The 22500-nt window shown below is 47.2% G+C and overlaps 1 protein-coding gene across 1 annotated transcript in view; it reads right to left on the bottom strand.

Moving 5' to 3' along the window:
• The window catches only part of stard13a (StAR-related lipid transfer (START) domain containing 13a), a 78166-nt gene that overhangs the window by 4519 nt on the left and 51147 nt on the right, over positions 1-22500 (bottom strand). Inside the window, 10 exon segments of the mRNA XM_046317378.1 lie at positions 1191-1439; positions 1823-1937; positions 2212-2425; positions 6724-6922; positions 8349-8508; positions 8675-8845; positions 8976-9132; positions 9226-10114; positions 17881-18180; positions 21961-22024. Coding sequence (XP_046173334.1) covers positions 1191-1439; positions 1823-1937; positions 2212-2425; positions 6724-6922; positions 8349-8508; positions 8675-8845; positions 8976-9132; positions 9226-10114; positions 17881-18180; positions 21961-22024 — 2518 coding nt within the window.

Below are 22500 nucleotides of genomic sequence, written 5' to 3'. Positions count from 1 at the left end.
GGCTAAGGGCTGTATCCAGGCACTCAGCGTTGTGACTTGCTTAAGAACAGCTCTTAGCTGTGGTATATTGGCCATATACCACACCCCCTCGGGCCTTAGTGCTTCATTCTAATATGTCTGCGGTGTGTGATGGTATGAGTGTGTGATGGTATGAGTGTGTGATGGTATGAGTGTGTGATGGTATGAGTGTGTGATGGTATGAGTGTGTGATGGTATGAGTGTGTGATGGTATGTGTGTGTGATGGTATGAGTGTGTGTATGGTATGAGTGTGTGATGGTATGAGTGTGTGATGGTATGAGTGTGTGATGGTATGAGTGTGTGATGGTAGGAGGGTTTGATGGAATGAGTGTGTGATGGTATGAGTGTGTGATGGTATGAGTGTGTGATAGTATGAGTGTGTGATGGTATGAGTGTGTGATGGTATGAGTGTGTGATGGTATGAGTGTGTGTATGGTATGTGTGTCATGGTATGATGTGTGTATGGTATGAGTGTGTGATGGTATGAGTGTGTGATGGTATGTGTGTGATGGTATGAGTGTGTGATGGTATGAGTGTGTGATGGTATGAGTGTGTGATGGTATGAGTGTGTGATGGTATGAGTGTGTGATGGTATGAGTGTGTGATGGTATGAGTGTGTGATGGTATGAGTGTGTGATGGTACGAGGGTTTGATGGTATGAGTGTGTGAGTGTGTGATGGTATGAGTGTGTGATGGTAGGAGGGTTTGATGGAATGAGTGTATGATGGTATGAGTGTGTGATGGTATGAGTGTGTGATAGTATGAGTGTGTGATGGTATGAGTGTGTGATGGTATGAGTGTGTGATGGTAAGAGGGTTTGATGGTATGAGTGTGTGTGATGGTATGAGTGTTTGATGGTATGAGTTTGTGATAGTATGAGTGTGTGATGGTATGAGTGTGTGATGGTATGAGTGTTTGATGGTATGAGTTTGTGATGGTATGAGTGTGATGGTATGAGTGTGTGATGGTATGAGTGTGTGATGGTATGAGTGTGTGATGGTATGAGTGTGTGATGGTATGAGTGTGTGATGGTATGAGTGTGTGATGGTATGAGGGTTTGATGGTATGAGTGTGTGATGGTATGAGTGTGTGATGGTATGAGTGTGTGATGGTATGAGTGTGTGATGGTATGAGTGTGTGATAGTATACATATTAGGTATGCGACACACACCTTTTTGCAGGCCAATTCAGTGTGGTCAGTGGTAGCCCGGGATACCCATCCTTTGCTGTTGTCTCTGGCCTCTTTTAGTAGTCCCTGGACCAGCCCCTCCATGTGTGTGTGGTAGGATCCTTCCTCCTCCTCCTCCTCCTCTTCCTCGTCCTCCTCGTCATGTGTCTTACGCAGCTCGTCCAGAGGGGGCGCTAGTAACTCAGCCTCCATGTAGGAGTTATGGGACCGGCTTACCATGTCCTGTGGGATCTGAATGGGACAGGACTGGTATGTGTGTGTGTGTGTATCAGCTATGATGTATATTACGAAGGCTGTGTTTACATCGCCAGACACATTCTGATGAATTATCGTCAAATGAGCTGATCTGATTGGTCAAAAGAACAATTAGAAAAATCAAATCAATCGGAATGATTTATTGTTTGGTTGGAATTCACGCAACAGTAGGAATCGGACCGGTTAATTAGGACCAGACCCCCTTGACTTTTAAATGGAATTCACGCTTGAGCCGACATCCACATTGTTTACTGCAAAGGCGATCTCACCTCCAACGTCAGGGAAATGACCTTTAACCTTACAGTAATGTTATTAACTAGTCCATGAAATTACTTCTCAACAGAGATGTTGTTTCTCACCTCAAACAGGTGCTGGCACTCAGTGATCATGTGAGCCAGGCCCTGTGTGGCGGCAAGGTTCTCACTCAGGTCCTTCTGGTCCGGACGGCCCGTAGCATACTTCTTCTGGATCGACCTATAGGAGGAGAGGAGGGGAGGAGTTAGTGACTGCGGGGAGGAGTTAGTGAGATGGTAACAGAGGGGAGCAGGTGGGAGTCCCAAAACTAAACCACATTATTAATGCAGTACAGGTCAGCGGATGTTCTGTGTGTGTGTGTGTGTGTGTGTGTGTGTGTGTGTGTGTGTGTGTGTGTGTGTGTGTGTGTGTGTGTGTGTGTGTGTGTGTGTGTGTGTGTGTGTGTGTGTGTGTGTGTGTGTGTGTGTGTGTGTGTGTGTGTGTGTGTGTGTACCTGGGGGACAGGTTGTCATTCTTCAGTATGTTGAGGTGGAACAGGGAGGGGCCCAGACACACAGCCAGGTTCATAGGGGTCATCTGGTTCTCCTCTACACAGGACGTGACATCACACAGGAAGCAGAGCAGCGTCTGGAGCACTTCCCTGTTCTCGTCTGACATCAGCAAGATGGCCGCCCTCACGGCCTGCAACCTCTGCTCCTTAGGGACATCTACAGGGAGAGAGAGAGAGAGAGAGAGAGAGAGAGAGAGAGAGAGAGAGAGAGAGAGAGAGAGAGAGAGAGAGAGAGAGAGAGAGAGAGAGAGAGAGAGAGAGAGAGAGAGAGAGAGAGAGAGAGAGAGAGAGAAAAGAGAAAGAGAGAGAGAGAGAGAAAAGAGAGAGAGAAGAGGGAGAGAGAGAAAAAACGAGAGAGAGAGATACAGAGAAGAGCGAGAGAGAGAGAGAGAGTGAGAGAGTGAGATAGAGCGAGAGAGGGGGAGAGGGAGAGAGAGAAAAGAACGAGAGAGAGAGAGAGAGAGAGAGAGAGAGAGAGAGAGAGAGAGAGAGAGAGAGAGAGAGAGAGAGAGAGAGAGAGAGAGAGAGAGAGAGAGAGAGAGAGAGAGAGAGAGAGAGAGAGAGAGAGAGAGAGAGAGAGGGAGAGAGAGAGAGAGAGAGAGAGAGAGAGAGAGAGAGAGAGAGAGAGAGAGAGAGAGAGAGAGAGAGAGAGAGAGAGAGTGAGATAGATAGATAGATAGATAGATAGATAGATAGATAGATAGATAGATAGATAGATAGATAGATAGATAGAGCGAGAGAGGGAGAGGGGGAGAGAGAAAAGAACGAGAGAGAGAGAGAGAGAGAGAGAGAGAGAGAGAGAGAGAGAGAGAGAGAGAGAGAGAGATAGATAGATAGATAGATAGATAGATAGATAGATAGATAGATAGATAGATAGATAGAGCGAGAGAGGGAGAGGGGGAGAGAGAAAAGAACGAGAGAGAGAGAGAGAGAGAGAGAGAGAGAGAGAGAGAGAGAGAGAGAGAGAGAGAGAGAGAGAGAGAGAGAGAGAGAGAGAGAGAGAGAGAGATGCAGGAGAATTAGGAACATACAATGATTTCTGTGTTGCAAAAATGGTGGATGTACTACTCAGTGGTAATTGTTTAGATAATCCTCTAAGAAAACCAATGGTCCCAAACCTCATGTCTCATAATTCCATTCAGAAGTTATTGGAGTTTTTACCCTCGTAGGATGATGGACAGAATCAGGGTGACACGATCAACCAGAGAAAAAACCGGCCAGAAATCAGGAAAATTGCATCTTGTCAGATAGACTACGCTAGATTAAGACTACTGTCCACCTGTCAGGTTAACTTATCTGTTGAACTCAGCTAGGCTACGCTAGATTAAGACTACTGTCCACCTGTCAGGTTAACTTATCTGTTGAACTCAGCTAGGCTACGCTAGATTAAGACTACTGTCCACCTGTCAGGTTAACTTATCTGTTGAACTCAGCTAGGCTACGGGCTACGCTAGATTAAGACTACTGTCCACCTGTCAGGTTCACTTATCTGTTGAACTCAGCTAGGCTACGCTAGATTAAGACTACTGTCTACCTGTCAGGTTTACTTATCTGTTGAACTCAGCTAGGCTACGCTAGATTAAGACTACTGTCTACCTGTCAGGTTCACTTATCTGTTGAACTCAGCTAGGCTACGCTAGATTAAGACTACTGTCCACCTGTCAGGTTTACTTATCTGTTGAACTCAGCTAGGCTACGCTAGATTAAGACTACTGTCCACCTGTCAGGTTCACTTATCTGTTGAACTCAGCTAGGCTACGCTAGATTAAGACTACTGTCCACCTGTCAGGTTCACTTATCTGTTGAACTCAGCTAGGCTACGCTAGATTAAGACTACTGTCCACCTGTCAGGTTTACTTATCTGTTGAACTCAGCTAGGCTACGCTAGATTAAGACTACTGTCCACCTGTCAGGTTTACTTATCTGTTGAACTCAGCTAGGCTACGCTAGATTAAGACTACTGTCTACCTGTCAGGTTTACTTATCTGTTGAACTCAGCTAGGCTACGCTAGATTAAGACTACTGTCTACCTGTCAGGTTCACTTATCTGTTGAACTCAGCTAGGCTACGCTAGATTAAGACTACTGTCTACCTGTCAGGTTCACTTATCTGTTGAACTCAGCTAGGCTACGCTAGATTAAGACTACTGTCTACCTGTCAGGTTTACTTATCTGTTGAACTCAGCTAGGCTACGCTAGATTAAGACTACTGTCTACCTGTCAGGTTTACTTATCTGTTGAACTCAGCTAGGCTACGCTAGATTAAGACTACTGTCCACCTGTCAGGTTTAATCTGTTGAACTCAGCTACTGTCTACTGTCCACCTGTCAGGTTTACTTATCTGTTGAACTCAGCTAGGCTACGCTAGATTAAGACTACTGTCTACCTGTCAGGTTTACTTATCTGTTGAACTCAGCTAGGCTACGCTAGCTATTAAGACTACTGTCTACCTGTCAGGTTTACTTATCTGTTGAACTCAGCTAGGCTACGCTAGATTAAGACTACTGTCCACCTGTCAGGTTTACTTATCTGTTGAACTCAGCTAGGCTACGCTAGATTAAGACTACTGTCCACCTGTCAGGTTCACTTATCTGTTGAACTCAGCTAGGCTACGCTAGATTAAGACTACTGTCCACCTGTCAGGTTTACTTATCTGTTGAACTCAGCTAGGCTACGCTAGATTAAGACTACTGTCCACCTGTCAGGTTTACTTATCTGTTGAACTCAGCTAGGCTACGCTAGATTAAGACTACTGTCTACCTGTCAGGTTCACTTATCTGTTGAACTCAGCTAGGCTACGCTAGATTAAGACTACTGTCTACCTGTCAGGTTCACTTATCTGTTGAACTCAGCTAGGCTACGCTAGATTAAGACTACTGTCTACCTGTCAGGTTTACTTATCTGTTGAACTCAGCTAGGCTACGCTAGATTAAGACTACTGTCTACCTGTCAGGTTTACTTATCTGTTGAACTCAGCTAGGCTACGCTAGATTAAGACTACTGTCTACCTGTCAGGTTTACTTATCTGTTGAACTCAGCTAGGCTACGCTAGATTAAGACTACTGTCCACCTGTCAGGTTTACTTATCTGTTGAACTCAGCTAGGCTACGCTAGATTAAGACTACTGTCTACCTGTCAGGTTTACTTATCTGTTGAACTCAGCTAGGCTACGCTAGATTAAGACTACTGTCTACCTGTCAGGTTTACTTATCTGTTGAACTCAGCTAGGCTACGCTAGATTAAGACTACTGTCTAAGAGTCAGGTTCACATTCCTGTTGAACTCGTCAGCTTTCTTCTTGAATCAGCAAGACATAAAACTATATTTAGGTAAGATGCATATCCATTTTGAGACGCGACATGCAGCATTTTCCTATTTTAGTATACGCTTTTCATATTCATTCCTGTTTCTCTGTGAAATATCAACAGAGCACACTGATTGTACACCAAGCTTTTCATATTCACAGACTTTTACATTTCATTCAGCTCGTGTCAGGCTAATTTAACTTTTTGCGACCCACGGGAACAAATCAAGGATATTTGAGCTGAAAGTAGAAAAGTTCTGGATTAAGGGGTGTTTTAAAAATATATAAATATATTTAACATTTAATTAACTAGACAAGTCAGTTAAGAACAAATTCTTATTTACAATGACAGCCTACCTAGGAACTGTGGGTTAACTGCCTTGTTCAGGAGTAGAATGACAGATTTGTACCTTGTCAGCTCTGGGATTCGATCTAGCAAACCTTTTGGTTACTAGTCCAACGCTCTAACCACTAGGCTACCTGGCACCTTTACACTCTAACCACTAGGCTACCTGCCTCCTCTACACTCTAACCACTAGGCTACCTGCCGCCTCTACACTCTAACCAATAGGCTACCTGCCGCCTCCACACTCTAACCACTAGGCTACCTACCGCCTCTACACTCTAACCACACACCTGCCTCCTCTACACTCTAACCACTAGGCTACCTGCCGCCTCTACACTCTAACCACTAGGCTACCTGCCGCCTCTACACTCTAACCACTAGGCTACCTGCCTCCTCTACACTCTAACCACTAGACTACCTACCGCCTCTACACTCTAACCACTAGGCTACCTGCCTCCTCTACACTCTAACCAGTAGACTACCTACCGCCTCTACACTCTAACCACTAGGCTACCTGCCTCTTCTACACTCTAACCACTAGGCTACCTGCCGCCTCTACACTCTAACCACTAGTCTACCTGCCGCCTCTACACTCTAACCACTAGGCTACCTGCCTCTTCTACACTCTAACCACTATGCTACCTGCCGCCTCTACACTCTAACCACTAGGCTACCTGCCGCCTCTACACTCTAACCACTAGGCTACCTGCCTCTTCTACACTCTAACCACTAGGCTACCTGCCGCCTCCACACTCTAACCACACACCTGCCGGCCCTGTGCATGCTTCCATGAGTGTGAGTTCTTACATTGGTAGATGTGTAGGAAGGTCTCTCCCAGCTTGCTGGTCAGTAGAGGTTCAGGAAGGTCTCTGAAGAACTGTTTAACCATGTCTGCTACGTCGTACGCTGACTGGTCCTCGTAACACACACTGTCAGGACTGGTCTCACACTCCTGTCTCAACGCCTGGATACGAGACTTCACGCCAGATTTACGGAACAGACCCACCTAGGAGAGGGAGAAGGGGAGAGAGAAGAATGAGGGGAGAGAGGGAGAATGGGAGAGAGGAGTAGAGGAAAAGGGGGGGAGAATGGGAGATGGAGAGAGGGAGAGAGGAGTAGAGAGGGAGAGTGGGAGAGAGGGAGAGAGGAGTAGAGAGGGAGAGTGAGAGAGAGGGAGAGAGTGAGAGGGAGATAGGAGTAGAGAGTGAGAGAGGGAGAGTGGGAGAGAGGGAGATAGGAGTAGAGAGGGAGAGTGAGAGAGAGGGAGAGAGGGAGAGTGGGAGATAGGGAGATAGGGAGAGAGGGAGAGTGGGAGATAGAGAGATAGGAGTAGAGAGGGAAAGAGAGAGAGTGGGAGAGAGGGAGATAGGAGTAGAGAGGGAGAGTGAGAGAGAGTGAGAGAGGGAGATAGGAGTAGAGAGGGAGAGTGGGAGAGAAGAGTAGAGGGAAGGACCTGAGCCCCTCCCCCAGAGGACCTGAGCCCCTCCCCCAGAGGACCTGAGCCCCTCCCCCAGAGGACCTGAGCCCTAGGACCATGCCTCAGGAGTACCTGGCCTGATGATTCCTTGCTGTCCCCAGTCCACCTGGTCGTGCTGCTGCTCCAGTTTCAACCATTCTGCCTGCGGCTATGGATCCCTGACCTGTTCACCGGACGTGCTACATGTCCCAGACCTGTTCACCGGACGTGCTACATGTCCCAGACCTGTTCACCGGACGTGCTACATGTCCCAGACCTGTTCACCGGACGTGCTACATGTCCCAGACCTGCTGTTTTGGACTCTCTCTACCGCACCTGCTGTCTCGACCTCTGAATGATCGGCTATGAAAAGACAACTGACATTTACTCCTGATGTGCTGACCTGTTGCACCCTCGACAACCACTTTGATTATTATTTGACCCTGCTGGTCATCTATGAACATTTGAACATCTTGAAGAACAATCTGGCCTTAATGGCCATGTTCTGTTATAATATCTATCCGGCACAGCCAGAAGAGGACTGGCCACCCCTCATAGCCTGGTTCCTCTCTAGGTTTCTTCCTAGGTTTTGGCCTTTCTAGGGAGTTCTTCCTAGCCACTGTGCTTCTACACCTGCATTGCTTGCTGTTTGGGGTTTTAGGCTGGGTTTCTGTACAGCACTTTGAGATATCAGCTGATGTAAGAAGGGCTTTGTAAATAAATTTGATTGACTTATGCAACTGTTTGAGTGTGTGTGTGTGTGTGTGTGTGTGTGTGTGTGTGTGTGTGTGTGTGTGTGTGTGTGTGTGTGTGTGTGTGTGTGTGTGTGTGTGTGTGTGTGTGTGTGTGTGTGTGTGTGTGTGTGTGTGTGTGTGTGTGTGTGTGTGTGTGTGTGTGTGTGTGTGTGTGTGTGTGTGTGTGTGTGTGTGTGTGTGTGTGTGTGTGTGTGTGTGTGCGTGTGTGTGTGTGTATATACCTGGTCAAGACAGTGCGTCCTGAGATGTCTCAGGGCCTGCTGTAGACAAAGAGGTAGAGGGTAACCACAGCGCTGTGTGTGGACGATGAGAGGAACACCAAACACACTTCTCTCCTTGTAGTCAGGGACCTTCAAACGCTTCATAAACTTAGGGACAGACCTGGGCAATGGAGAGAGAATGTAGAGCAGGTGAGCGTGTGTGTGTGCAGTGTGTGTGTGTGTGTGTGTGTGTGTGTGTGTGTGTGTGTGTGTGTGTGTGTGTGTGTGTGTGTGTGTGTGTGTGTGTGTGTGTGTGTGTGTGTGTGTGTGTGTGTGTGTACACCTACCAGGTCCAGCCATGTTTGTTAGACATGGAGTAATTCTCCATGATGGCTGTGAGTCGGAGCAGAGAGAACTTCTGGAGCAGGCTGAGCTGGCCTGCTGATTGGCTACTGATCTGCAGCGCGGAGCCTGATTGGCGCAGATTTTCAGAGAGGCGGAAGCTCGGCCACCGCAGACTGGAGGGAGGAAGTGAGAGAGGGTGGAGAGAGAGAGAAATTAAAGACAAAAGACTCAGAGAGACTGACCCAGAGAGACTGACCAGAGAGACTGACCAGTATACATAAAAGTTACCTTCGAGAGACAGACACTCACCGTGGTCTGGTAAGGGAAGCTCCTACTCCAGAGTCTCTCCTCTCTCTGGTCCCTGTTGACTCTATGTCAATCAGGGAGACCCCGTCTCTCTCTCCCTCACTGGGCATGGTCCTCCCCTCTCCCTCCCCCTCACTGGGCGTGGTCCTCTCCTCTCCCTCCCCCTCACTGGGCGTGGTCCTCCCCTCTCCCTCCCCCTCACTGGGCGTGGTCCTCTCCTCTCCCTCCCCCTCTCCATCATCTTCACCCCTCTTTCCCTCCCCTGCCTCCCCCTCCTCCCCCACCCCACCCTCCGTCAGCATGCTGCGACTCCAGTGGTCTACAATCTGCTGCAGGCCGCTGACGTGACTGATGATGTCATCCAGATGGGGGAACAGGTGATCGTCTCGGTCCACATCCAGCAGGTCACCTGTGGACGCGTACAGGTGAGACCCGGGGACGTTGTCATACACACTCACCCTGCTGCCCCGCGGAGCTCCAGGACAGGGAGGCTTCTTGGACAGAGCCGTACCCGTCCAGGGGGAGCCTTTGCTGGGGTGGAGTGGGGAGGGAGAAGGGGTCTGGTACTGGTGGTTGGTGGCTGTGGCTAGACTCTCTATAGACAAGGCTTTGGGGAAGGTGCCTGGTTTGTGGTTCTTGGGGATGTGGACCAGCAGGTCCTCGTATGAACGGAAGTGGTTCCTGCTGAACGGGCTCTGTTGTGCTTCAATCCTCCGAACATGGGGGGCGCCAGAGAGCAGCTCCATATCTTCCAGGTACATACTTCCTCTTTTCGGCTTGGAGACAGACTCCTTCACACAGGGACGCATCGTCACCGATTGGCCCTTGCTGCCATTACCGAGGGCGATAGGGGACGAGTTGTCATCTGATTGGTGGGGAGGATGAGGACTGTCCTCTGATTGATTGATGGGAACACAGTGGAGCATCTGTAATGCCTGGGGCTCCTCCCCATGTAGGACCGGCCCACTGATGACGAGCGGCGCCCGCCCACTTCCTGACTTCCTCTTGGAGGACGGCCCCCAGGTACGCATCATCTCCATGCGACGCAGGAAGGCCTTTGCCGGACTCCGCCCACCCTGGCCGTGACGGCTGCTTTTGATTGGTAGAGAGTTGTAGTGGGACAGGTCTCTTGGGGGCTGGAAATAAAGAATACATAAATAGATGCAACCAGAGGAATAAAAACTCAGACTACATTTACTCCCCCGTTTTTACACTGCTGCTACTTGCTGTGTATTATCTATGCATAGTCACTATACCCCTACATACATGTACATATTATATAACTAACCTGAACACGCACATTGACTTGGTCCCGGTAACTCTTGGATACAGTGCATTCAGAAAGTATTCAGGCCTGGTGACTTTATTCAGGCCTGGTGACTGTATTCAGGCCTGGTGACTTTATTCAGGCCTGGTGACTGTATTCAGGCCTGGTGACTTTATTCAGGCCTGGTGACTGTATTCAGGCCTGGTGACTGTATTCAGGCCTGGTGACTGTATTCAGGCCTGGTGACTGTATTCAGGCCTGGTGACTTTATTCAGGCCTGGTGACTTTATTCAGGCCTGGTGACTTTATTCAGGCCTGGTGACTTTATTCAGGCCTGGTGACTGTATTCAGGCCTGGTGACTTTATTCAGGCCTGGTGACTTTATTCAGGCCTGGTGACTTTATTCAGGCCTGGTGACTTTATTCAGGCCTGGTGACTTTATTCAGGCCTGGTGACTTTATTCAGGCCTGGTGACTTTATTCAGGCCTGGTGACTGTATTCAGGCCTGGTGACTTTATTCAGGCCTGGTGACTTTATTCAGGCCTGGTGACTTTATTCAGGCCTGGTGACTTTATTCAGGCCTGGTGACTGTATTCAGGCCTGGTGACTTTATTCAGGCCTGGTGACTTTATTCAGGCCTGGTGACTTTATTCAGGCCTGGTGACTTTATTCAGGCCTGGTGACTTTATTCAGGCCTGGTGACTTTATTCAGGCCTGGTGACTTTATTCAGGCCTGGTGACTTTATTCAGGCCTGGTGACTTTATTCAGGCCTGGTGACTTTATTCAGGCCTGGTGACTTTATTCAGGCCTGGTGACTGTATTCAGGCCTGGTGACTTTATTCAGGCCTGGTGACTTTATTCAGGCCTGGTGACTTTATTCAGGCCTGGTGACTTTATTCAGGCCTGGTGACTTTATTCAGGCCTGGTGACTTTATTCTAAAATAGATTCAATTGTTTTTTTCCTCATTAATCTACACATACAGTGGGGAGAACAAGTGTTTGAGACACTGACGATTTTGCAGGTTTTCCTATTTACAAAGCGTGTAGAGGTCTGTAATTTTAATCATAGGTACACTTCAACTGTGAGAAACGGAATCTAAAACAAAATCCAGAAAGTAAGTCATTTAAGTAATTAATTAGCATTTTATTGCATGACATAAGTATTTGATACATCAGAAAAGCAGTACTTAATATTTGGTACAGAAACCACACTGCAGCAGGGATTTTGGCCCACTCCTCCATACAGACCTTCTCCAGATCCTTCAGGTTTCGGGGCTGTCGTTGGGCAATACAGACTTTTTTGTTTTAGATTCCCTCTCTCACAGTTGAAGTGTACCTATGATAAAAGACCTCTACATGAATCTTGTTTCTCATGGTCAGAGTCCATTAGGTGCCTTTTAGCAACTCCAAGTGGGCTGTCATGTGCATTTGACTGAGGAGTGGCTTCTGTCTGGCCACTCTACCATATAGGCCTGATTGCTGGAGTGCTGCACAGATGTTTGTCCTTCTGGAAGGTTCTCCCACCTCCACAAAGGAACTGTGGAGCTCTGTCAGAGTGACCATCAGGTTCTGTGTCACCTCCTTGACCAAGGCCCTTCTCCCCGATTGTGGAGTTTGGCCGGGCAGCCAGCTCTCGGAAGAGTCTTGGTGGTTCCAAACTTGTTCCATTTAAGAATGATGGAGGCCACTGTGTTCTTGGGGATCTTCAATGCTGCAGAAATATTTTGGTACCCTTCCCCAGCTCTGTGCCTCGACAGAATCCTGTCTCGGAGCTCCTCAGACAATTCCTTCGATCTCATGGCTTGGTTTTTGCTCTGACGTGCACTGTCAACTGTGGCACCTTATATAGACAGGTGTGTGCCTTGTGTGTAGATTTGCTGATCACAAATTAAACTCCAGAGCAACGTTTCTCCCTCTTTCCCTGACCTGAGATCAGTGATGCCAGAGCTGAGACAGTGTCGGCTCACATCCACACACTGCTGACAGATCACTTCCAGGAAGCCGAACAGAGAACTTCCAGGAAGCAGAACAGAGAACCTCCAGGAAGCAGAACAGAGCACTTCCAGGAAGCTAACAGAGAACCTCCAGGAAGCAGAACAGAGCACTTCCAGGAAGCTAACAGAGTACCTCCAGGAAGCCGAACAGAGAACTTCCAGGAAGCAGAACAGATAACCTCCAGGAAGCAGAACAGAGCACTTCCAGGAAGCTAACAGAGAACCTCCAGGAAGCAGAACAGAGCACTTCCAGGAAGCTAACAGAGCACATCCAGGAAGCTAACAGAGAACCTCCAGGAAACCGAACAGAGAACTTCCAGGAAGCAGAACAGAGCACTTCCAGGAAGCTAACAGAGAACCTCCAGGAAGCTAACAGAGAACTTCCAGGAAGCAGAATAGAGCACTTCCAGGAAGCTAACAGAGAACCTCCAGGAAGCTAACAGAGAACTTCCAGGAAGCACCACTGAACGCTAAACAAGTAGCCAGAGCAACACACACAGACAGCAAGCTCTCAAATGTCTTCTAATACATCATGGAGGGTTGGCCTTGAAGAAAACTTGAAATCATTCTACACACAGACGAGAGCTGTCAGTGGGACAAGGTTGTGTCTACCGGGACACCTAGAGTAATCAAATCAAATCAAATTTATTTATATATATAGCCCTTCGTACATCAGCAGATATCTCAAAGTGCTGTACAGAAACCCAGCCTAAAACCCCAAGCAGCAAGCAATGCAGGTGTAGAAGCACGTAATATTTCCAACAAAACTGTGAAGGGCAGCGCTAAAATAAATTCTCACGGGACATCAGGGTATTGTGGAAATGGAAGCACTGGCAAATAGTGTCCCAAACCCTTTACGGAGAAGTAGAGACGATCATAATGGAGTGGAACAGAAAACACAATGACAGGTCCCGTTGCATCCTGGGAGTTCCCTGGTGAGTGTTGGAAAGGTTTACACAGACTTTAAAAAAATATATATATATTTTACCTTTATTTTACTAGGCAAGTCAGTTAAGAACAAATTCTTATTTTCAATGACGGCCTAGGAACAGTGGGTTAACTGCCTGTTCAGAACGACAGATTTTGTACCCTGTCAGCTCGGGGATTTGAACTTGCAACCTTTTGGTTACTAGTCCAATGCTCTAACCACTAGGCTACCCTGCCTAGTGTAGGCCCGCCCACCCTACCCTGCCTAGTGTAGGCCCGCCCACCCTACCCTGCCTAGTGTAGGCCCGCCCACCCTACCCTGCCTAGTGTAGGCCCATTTCAAAACAACATGTGTATGATAGTGGTTACTCACACTCTAAATAGTTAGAAGTGTTCAGAACGTCACAAATCACTTCAGAGGGGCTCCTGAGTGGTGCAGCGGTCTAAGGCAATGCATCTCAGTGTCAGAGGAGTCACTACAGACCCCGGTTCCATTCCAGGCTGTATCACAACCGGCCGAGATCGGGAGTCCCATAGGGCGGTGCACAATTGGCCCATCATCGTCCGGGTTTGGCCGGGGTAGACTGTCAATGTAAAATCAAGATTTGTTCTTAACCGACTTTCCTAGTTAAATAAAGATCGAATGAAGGTTAAATAAACATAGACAATACATGGTACCAGACTAAGAAGGTTGTTCTCATCATGCAGTTTGTCTGAGCAAATCGTAATGGACAATGTTAAAATCAATTCCAGACATTTGTGAGCCAGAGCAGAATTCTGCACTCCACCACCAAACTGGCTGGCAGAGAGGTATGTTCAGATGGCTGGTAGAGAGGTATGTTCAGGTGGCTGGTAGAGAGGTATGTTCAGGTGGCTGGTAGAGAGGTATGTTCAGATGGCTGGTAGAGAGGTATGTTCAGGTGGCTGGTAGAGAGGTATGTTCAGGTGGCTGGTAGAGAGGTATGTTCAGGTGGCTGGCAGAGAGGTATGTTCAGATGGCTGGCAGAGAGGTATGTTCAGATGGCTGGTAGAGAGGTATGTTCAGATGGCTGGTAGAGAGGTATGTTCAGATGGCTGGTAGAGAGGTATGTTCAGATGGCTGGTAGAGAGGTATGTTCAGATGGCTGGTAGAGAGGTATGTTCAGGTGGCTGGTAGAGAGGTATGTTCAGATGGCTGGTAGAGAGGTATGTTCAGATGGCTGGTAGAGAGGTATGTTCAGGTGGCTGGTAGAGAGGTATGTTCAGGTGGCTGGTAGAGAGGTATGTTCAGGTGGCTGGTAGAGAGGTATGTTCAGATGGCTGGTAGAGAGGTATGTTCAGATGGCTGGTAGAGAGGTATGTTCAGGTGGCTGGTAGAGAGGTATGTTCAGGTGGCTGGTAGAGAGGTATGTTCAGGTGGCTGGTAGAGAGGTATGTTCAGGTGGCTGGTAGAGAGGTATGTTCAGGTGGCTGGTAGAGAGGTATGTTCAGGTGGCTGGTAGAGAGGTATGTTCAGGTGGCTGGTAGAGAGGTATGTTCAGGTGGCTGGTAGAGAGGTATGTTCAGGTGGCTGGTAGAGAGGTATGTTCAGGTGGCTGGTAGAGAGGTATGTTCAGGTGGCTGGTAGAGAGGTATGTTCAGGTGGCTGGTAGAGAGGTATGTTCAGGTGGCTGGTAGAGAGGTATGTTCAGATGGCTGGTAGAGAGGTATGTTCAGATGGCTGGTAGAGAGGTATGTTCAGGTGGCTGGTAGAGTGGCTGGTAGAGAGGTATGTTCAGGTGGCTGGTATGTTCAGGTGGCTGGTAGAGAGGTATGTTCAGGTGGCTGGTAGAGAGGTATGTTCAGGTGGCTGGTAGAGAGGTATGTTCAGGTGGCTGGTAGAGAGGTATGTTCAGGTGGCTGGTAGAGAGGTATGTTCAGGTGGCTGGTAGAGAGGTATGTTCAGGTGGCTGGTAGAGAGGTATGTTCAGGTGGCTGGTAGAGAGGTATGTTCAGGTGGCTGGTAGAGAGGTATGTTCAGGTGGCTGGTAGAGAGGTATGTTCAGGTGGCTGGTAGAGAGGTATGTTCAGGTGGCTGGTGTTCAGATGGCTGGTAGAGAGGTATGTTCAGGTGGCTGGTAGAGAGGTATGTTCAGGTGGCTGGTAGAGAGGTATGTTCAGGTGGCTGGTAGAGAGGTATGTTCAGGTGGCTGGCAGAGAGGTATGTTCAGATGGCTGGTAGAGAGGTATGTTCAGGTGGCTGGTAGAGAGGTATGTTCAGGTGGCTGGTAGAGAGGTATGTTCAGGTGGCTGGTAGAGAGGTATGTTCAGGTGGCTGGCAGAGAGGTATGTTCAGATGGCTGGTAGAGAGGTATGTTCAGGTGGCTGGTAGAGAGGTATGTTCAGGTGGCTGGTAGAGAGGTATGTTCAGGTGGCTGGTAGAGAGGTATGTTCAGGTGGCTGGTAGAGAGGTATGTTCAGGTGGCTGGTAGAGAGGTATGTTCAGGTGGCTGGTAGAGAGGTATGTTCAGATGGCTGGTAGAGAGGTATGTTCAGGTGGCTGGTAGAGAGGTATGTTCAGGTGGCTGGTAGAGAGGTATGTTCAGGTGGCTGGTAGAGAGGTATGTTCAGGTGGCTGGCAGAGAGGTATGTTCAGGTGGCTGGTAGAGAGGTATGTTCAGGTGGCTGGTAGAGAGGTATGTTCAGGTGGCTGGTAGAGAGGTATGTTCAGATGGCTGGTAGAGAGGTATGTTCAGATGGCTGGTAGAGAGGTATGTTCAGATGGCTGGTAGAGAGGTATGTTCAGGTGGCTGGTAGATATGTTCAGGTGGCTGGTAGAGAGGTATGTTCAGGTGGCTGGTAGAGAGGTATGTTCAGGTGGCTGGTAGAGAGGTATGTTCAGATGGCTGGTAGAGAGGTATGTTCAGGTGGCTGGTAGAGAGGTATGTTCAGATGGCTGGTAGAGAGGTATGTTCAGATGGCTGGTAGAGAGGTATGTTCAGGTGGCTGGTAGAGAGGTATGTTCAGGTGGCTGGTAGAGAGGTATGTTCAGGTGGCTGGTAGAGAGGTATGTTCAGATGGCTGGTAGAGAGGTATGTTCAGGTGGCTGGTAGAGAGGTATGTTCAGATGGCTGGTAGAGAGGTATGTTCAGATGGCTGGTAGAGAGGTATGTTCAGGTGGCTGGTAGAGAGGTATGTTCAGATGGCTGGTAGAGAGGTATGTTCAGATGGCTGGTAGAGAGGTATGTTCAGGTGGCTGGTAGAGAGGTATGTTCAGGTGGCTGGTAGAGAGGTATGTTCAGGTGGCTGGTAGAGAGGTATGTTCAGGTGGCTGGTAGAGAGGTAAATGTCATGAAGAAAGCTTTGGATTGTCACACAACAGACAGGTCCAGTATCGCACTGACATGACTGACGATCAGGGGTCAACGTGGGACAAAACACTGGGGCACAATGACACTGTAACAGGTGAGAGAAGGACATTGAAGTGTTCGAGCGTTTACCGGGAATCATTCAGTACTGTATCTCAGACTTAAAAAAGGTGGATGATGTATTGTTTTGACCTAAATAACTTTATTAACAATAACTATTAACAATGACCATTCATTTACATGGACATGTTAGTCATTTAGCATACTCTCTCTCTCTCATCCAGAGTCCCTTATTGTAGTGCATTCTTCTGAAGATAGCTAGTTGAGACAACCACCTATCACAGCCAAGAGACCAGAGACAGCAGAGAGTTTGGGTTAGGATGTAGGGTCTGAGCATAGCCTGAAGGTAGGTAGAGACCGTTCCTCTCGTTGCACTGTGAGGTAAACACCATGGTCTTGTAGTGGACGCCAGCTTCGACAGGAAGCCAGCGGAGTCTTCAGGGGAGCAGGGGGATCATGGGAAGGTTGAACACCAGACGGGAGCTGTCCAACGCGACGGAGGAGGTCTTGGAACGGGCAAGACTTCTCCGGGAGGAAGAGTGGCTCGTTGCCGTACCAGGGTCAGGTCAAAGTGCATTATGGGAATGAACATGTCAATTCATTCTGTTATTAATCTTGACGCAAAAACAAAATGGCTGCATCTTGCCTCTTAAGGATCCGGCCCTTTTTTAAATGTTCTCCTAAAATGACAAATCCCAATCTACCTGCCTGTAACTCGGGCCCTAAAGCAAGGATATGCATATTGTTTGGTGCCATTTGAAAGGAAACACTGAGGTTTGTGGAAATGTGAAAGGAATGTAGGAGAAAAAAACACAATAGATCTGGTAAAAGATAATACACAGAAGAAAACAAACTTTCTTTTGTATTTTTTTTAGTACCATCTTTGAAATGCAAGAGAAAGGCCATAATATAGTATTCCAGCCCAGGTGCAATTTAGATGTTGGCCACTAGATGGCAGCAGTGCACGTGCAACATTTTAGACTTTGTTTTAGACAAACCATGGATCCCTAATTTGTTTATTAATAACTTTTCATGTTCAAATTGTGCACTCTCCTCAAACAATAGCATGGTATTATTTCACTGTAATAGCTACTGTAAATCGGACAGTGCAGTTAGATGAACAAGAATTTAAGCTTTCTGCCCATATCAGATATGTCAATGTCCTGGGAAATGTTCTTGTTACTTACAACCTCATGCTAATTGCATTAGCCAACGTTAGCTCAACCGTCCCGTGGAATTGGAACACCGATCCTGAAGATAATTTATATACCACAAATACATAGAGAATAAGGTGCCATTTGGGAAGCAGACCTGAAGACAGACTAACCTGGTAGGGTCCTGCAAGTGAGACCATAGAGACAGAGTCAGGAAGCATGGCTCCCAGAGAGTCTTGACTGTGCAGAGAGGATATATCCGTGATCTCTGGTTCACTCAGGTCCGTCAGGACGCTCTCACTGCTCACTGTGCTCCTCAGTCGCCCTTCCCCCTGGCACCCCTCAGGACTGCTCTCATTGGGCGAGCCCAGCAGGAAGTGCATGTCCTGGAGGCGGGACCAGCGGCGGCTGTTCCATTCAAAGGTCCATCTCTTACTGATGGCTAGCGGGTCATCGTCATCTGAATCATCAGTCTGGAGAGGGAGTATATAGAGGGAGTATATAGAGGGAGTATATAGAGGGAGTATATAGAGGGAGTATATAGAGGGAGTATATAGACGGAGTATATAGAGGGAGTATATAGAGGGAGTATATAGAGGGAGTATATAGAGGGAGTATATAGACGGAGTATATAGAGGGAGTATATAGAGGGAGTATATAGAGGGAGTATATAGAGGGAGTATAGAGAGGGAGTATATAGAGGGAGTATATAGAGGGAGTATATAGAGGGAGTATATAGAGGGAGTATATAGAGGGAGTATAGAGAGAGAGGGAGTATATAGAGGGAGTATATAGAGGGAGTATATAGAGGGAGTATATAGAGGGAGTATATAGAGGGAGTATATAGAGGGAGTATAGAGAGAGAGGGAGTATAGAGAGAGAGGGAATATAGAGAGGGAGTATAGAGAGAGAGGGTTATAGAGAGAGGGAATATAGAGAGGGAGTATATAGAGGGAGTATATAGAGGGAGTATATAGAGGGAGTATATAGAGGGAGTATAGAGAGAGAGGGAGTATATAGAGGGAGTATATAGAGGGAGTATAGAGAGAGAGGGAGTATAGAGAGAGAGGGAATATAGAGAGGGAGTATAGAGAGAGAGGGTTATAGAGAGAGGGAATATAGAGAGGGAGTATATAGAGGGAGTATATAGAGGGAGTATAGAGAGGGAGTATATAGAGAGAGAGGGAGTATAGAGAGAGAGGGAATATAGAGAGGGAGTATAGAGAGAGGGAATATAGAGAGGGAGTATAGAGAGAGAGGGTTATAGAGAGGGAGTATAGAGAGAGGGTTATAGAGAGAGGGAGTATAGAGAGAGAGGGTTATAGAGAGGCAGTATAGAGAGAGAGGGAGTATAGAGAGAGAGGGAGTATAGAGAGAGGGAGTATAGAGAGAGAGGGTTATAGAGAGAGAGGGAGTATAGAGAGAGAGGGAGTATAGAGAGGGAGTATAGAGAGAGAGGGTTATAGAGAGAGGGAGTATAGAGAGAGAGGGTTATAGAGAGGGAGTATAGAGAGAGAGGGAATATAGAGAGGGAGTATAGAGAGAGAGGGTTATAGAGAGGGAGTATAGAGAGAGAGGGTTATAGAGAGGCAGTATAGAGAGAGAGGGAGTATAGAGAGAGAGGGAGTATAGAGAGAGGGAGTATAGAGAGAGAGGGAGTATAGAGAGAGAGGGAGTATAGAGAGAGAGGGTTATAGAGAGGGAGTATAGAGAGAGAGGGAGTATAGAGAGAGTGGGAATATAGAGAGGGAGTATAGAGAGAGGGAATATAGAGAGGGAGTATAGAGAGAGAGGGTTATAGAGAGGCAGTATAAAGAGGTAATATAGTATATTGGTCTGTACTACTGCATAACACATTATTTTTAGTTTAACTAGGCAAGTCAGTTAAGAACAAATTCTTATTTACAATGACGGCCTAGAAACAGTGGGTTAACTGGTCTAGGAACAATGGGTTAACTGGTCTAGGAACAATGGGTTAACTGGTCTAGGAACAGTGGGTTAACGTCCTTGTTCAGGGGCAGAACGACAGATTTTTACCTTGTCAGCTCAGGGATACGATCTAGCAGCCTTTCGGTTAGTGGTCCAACGCTCTAACCACTAGGTTACCTGCCTCCTCTAACCACTAGACTACCTGCCTCCTCTAACCACCAGACTACCTGCCTCCTCTAACCACTAGACTACCTGCCTCCTCTAACCACTAGACTACCTGCCTCCTCTAACCACTAGACTACCTGCCTCCTCTAACCACTAGACTACCTGCCTCCTCTAACCACTAGACTACCTGCCTCCTGTAACCACTAGACTACCTGCCTCCTCTAACCACTAGACTACCTGCCTCCTCTAACCACTAGACTACCTGCCTCCTCTAACCACTAGACTATCTGCCTCCTCTAACCACTAGACTACCTGCCTCCTCTAACCACTAGACTACCTGCCTCCTCTAACCACTAGACTACCTGCCTCCTCTAACCACTAGGTTACCTGCCTCCTCTAACCACTAGGTTACCTGCCTCCTCTAACCACTAGGTTACCTGCCTCCTCTAACCACTAGACTATCTGCCTCCTCTAACCACTAGACTACCTGCCTCCTCTAACCACTAGGTTACCTGCCTCCTCTAACCACTAGACTACCTGCCTCCTCTAACCACTAGGTTACCTGCCTCCTCTAACCACTAGGTTACCTGCCTCCTCTAACCACTAGGTTACCTGCCTCCTCTAACCACTAGACTACCTGCCTCCTCTAACCACTAGGTTACCTGCCTCCTCTAACCACTAGGTTACCTGCCTCCTCTAACCACTAGACTACCTGCCTCCTCTAACCACTAGACTACCTGCCTCCTCTAACCACTAGGTTACCTGCCTCCTCTAACCACTAGACTACCTGCCTCCTCCTGTTATAGGGGTTTAAACATGGGCCTGTTGTTGGAGTTTAAACATGGGCCTGTTATAGGGGTTTAAACATGGGCCTGTTGTTGGAGTTTAAACATGGGCCTGTTGTTGGGGTTTAAACATGGGCCTGTTGTTGGAGTTTAAACATGGGCCTGTTGTTGGAGTTTAAACATGGGCCTGTTGTTGGGGTTTAAACATGGGCCTGTTATAGGAGTTTAAACATGGGCCTGTTATAGGAGTTTAAACATGGGCCTGTTGTTGGAGTTTAAACATGGGCCTGTTATTGGAGTTTAAACATGGGCCTGTTGTTGGAGTTTAAACATGGGCCTGTTGTTGGAGTTTAAACATGGGCCTGTTGTTGGGGTTTAAACATGGGCCTGTTATAGGGGTTTAAACATGGGCCTGTTATAGGGGTTTAAACATGGGCCTGTTGTTGGGGTTTAAACATGGGCCTGTTATAGGAGTTTAAACATGGGCCTGTTGTTAGAGTTTAAACATGGGCCTGTTATTGGAGTTTAAACATGGGCCTGTTGTTGGAGTTTAAACATGGGCCTGTTATAGGAGTTTAAACATGGGCCTGTTGTTGGAGTTTAAACATGGGCCTGTTATTGGAGTTTAAACATGGGCCTGTTGTTGGAGTTTAAACATGGGCCTGTTGTTGGAGTTTAAACATGGGCCTGTTGTTGGGGTTTAAACATGGGCCTGTTATAGGGGTTTAAACATGGGCCTGTTATAGGGGTTTAAACATGGGCCTGTTGTTGGAGTTTAAACATGGGCCTGTTGTTGGGGTTTAAACATGGGCCTGTTATAGGGGTTTAAACATGGGCCTGTTATAGGGGTTTAAACATGGGCCTGTTGTTGGAGTTTAAACATGGGCCTGTTGTTAGAGTTTAAACATGGACCTGTTATAGGGGTTTAAACATGGGCCTGTTGTTGGAGTTTAAACATGGGCCTGTTATAGGGGTTTAAACATGGGCCTGTTATAGGGGTTTAAACATGGGCCTGTTGTTGGAGTTTAAACATGGGCCTGTTATTGTCAAAGTCAGTTCTGTGTGATCAAAAACATTGGTTTTACTCGTTGAATGGTGCAATATCCATAACTTACCACTAGGTGGCAGAATATATTATGTTTTTTTCTGACCCTGCAAAATACAGGCCCGCATCCTCTGAATGTGAGTCTCCAGCATTTTGCATTTTTCTCTGATTCATATCAATGGATCAGTCACAAAAAAACATACAAAACTGATATTCATTCAGATCACCTCTTTAACAGCAGACATTCATTCAGATCATTCAGATCACCTCTTTAACAGCAGACATTCATGTCGGTTTGGAGATAATGAAAGACAGGAGAGATGACTTACTTTCTTCCTGGGGTGGCTGACGTCTAGTTTCATGGAGCAACACTTGTTCAGAGTGTTAAGACGTCTGAAACAACCGAGAGACACCGTTTTTACGTCACAGAGAGATACATTTCTCATGTCACCAAGATACAGTTCTAATGTCACACAGAGATACAGTTCTAATGTCACAGAGAGATACATTTCTCATGTCACCAAGATACAGTTCTAATGTCACACAGAGATACATTTCTCATGTCACACAGAGATACAGTTCTAATGTTACACAGAGATACAGTTCTGATGTCACAGAGATACAGTTCTAATGTCACAGAGAGATACAGTTCTAATGTCACAGAGAGATACAGTTCTAATGTCACAGAGAGATACAGTTCTAATGTCACAGAGATACAGTTCTAATGTCACAGAGATACAGTTCTAATGTCACACAGAGATACAGTTCTAATGTCACAGAGATACAGTTCTAATGTCACACAGAGATACAGTTCTAATGTCACAGAGATACAGTTCTAATGTCACAGAGATACAGTTCTAATGTCACAG

This window comes from Oncorhynchus gorbuscha, linkage group LG20 (genome assembly GCF_021184085.1).
Source record: "Oncorhynchus gorbuscha isolate QuinsamMale2020 ecotype Even-year linkage group LG20, OgorEven_v1.0, whole genome shotgun sequence".
Lineage (NCBI taxonomy): Eukaryota > Metazoa > Chordata > Actinopteri > Salmoniformes > Salmonidae > Oncorhynchus > Oncorhynchus gorbuscha.
The sequence above is the reverse complement of the archived record's forward strand: the minus strand, read 5'-3'. Positions and strand labels throughout refer to the sequence as shown.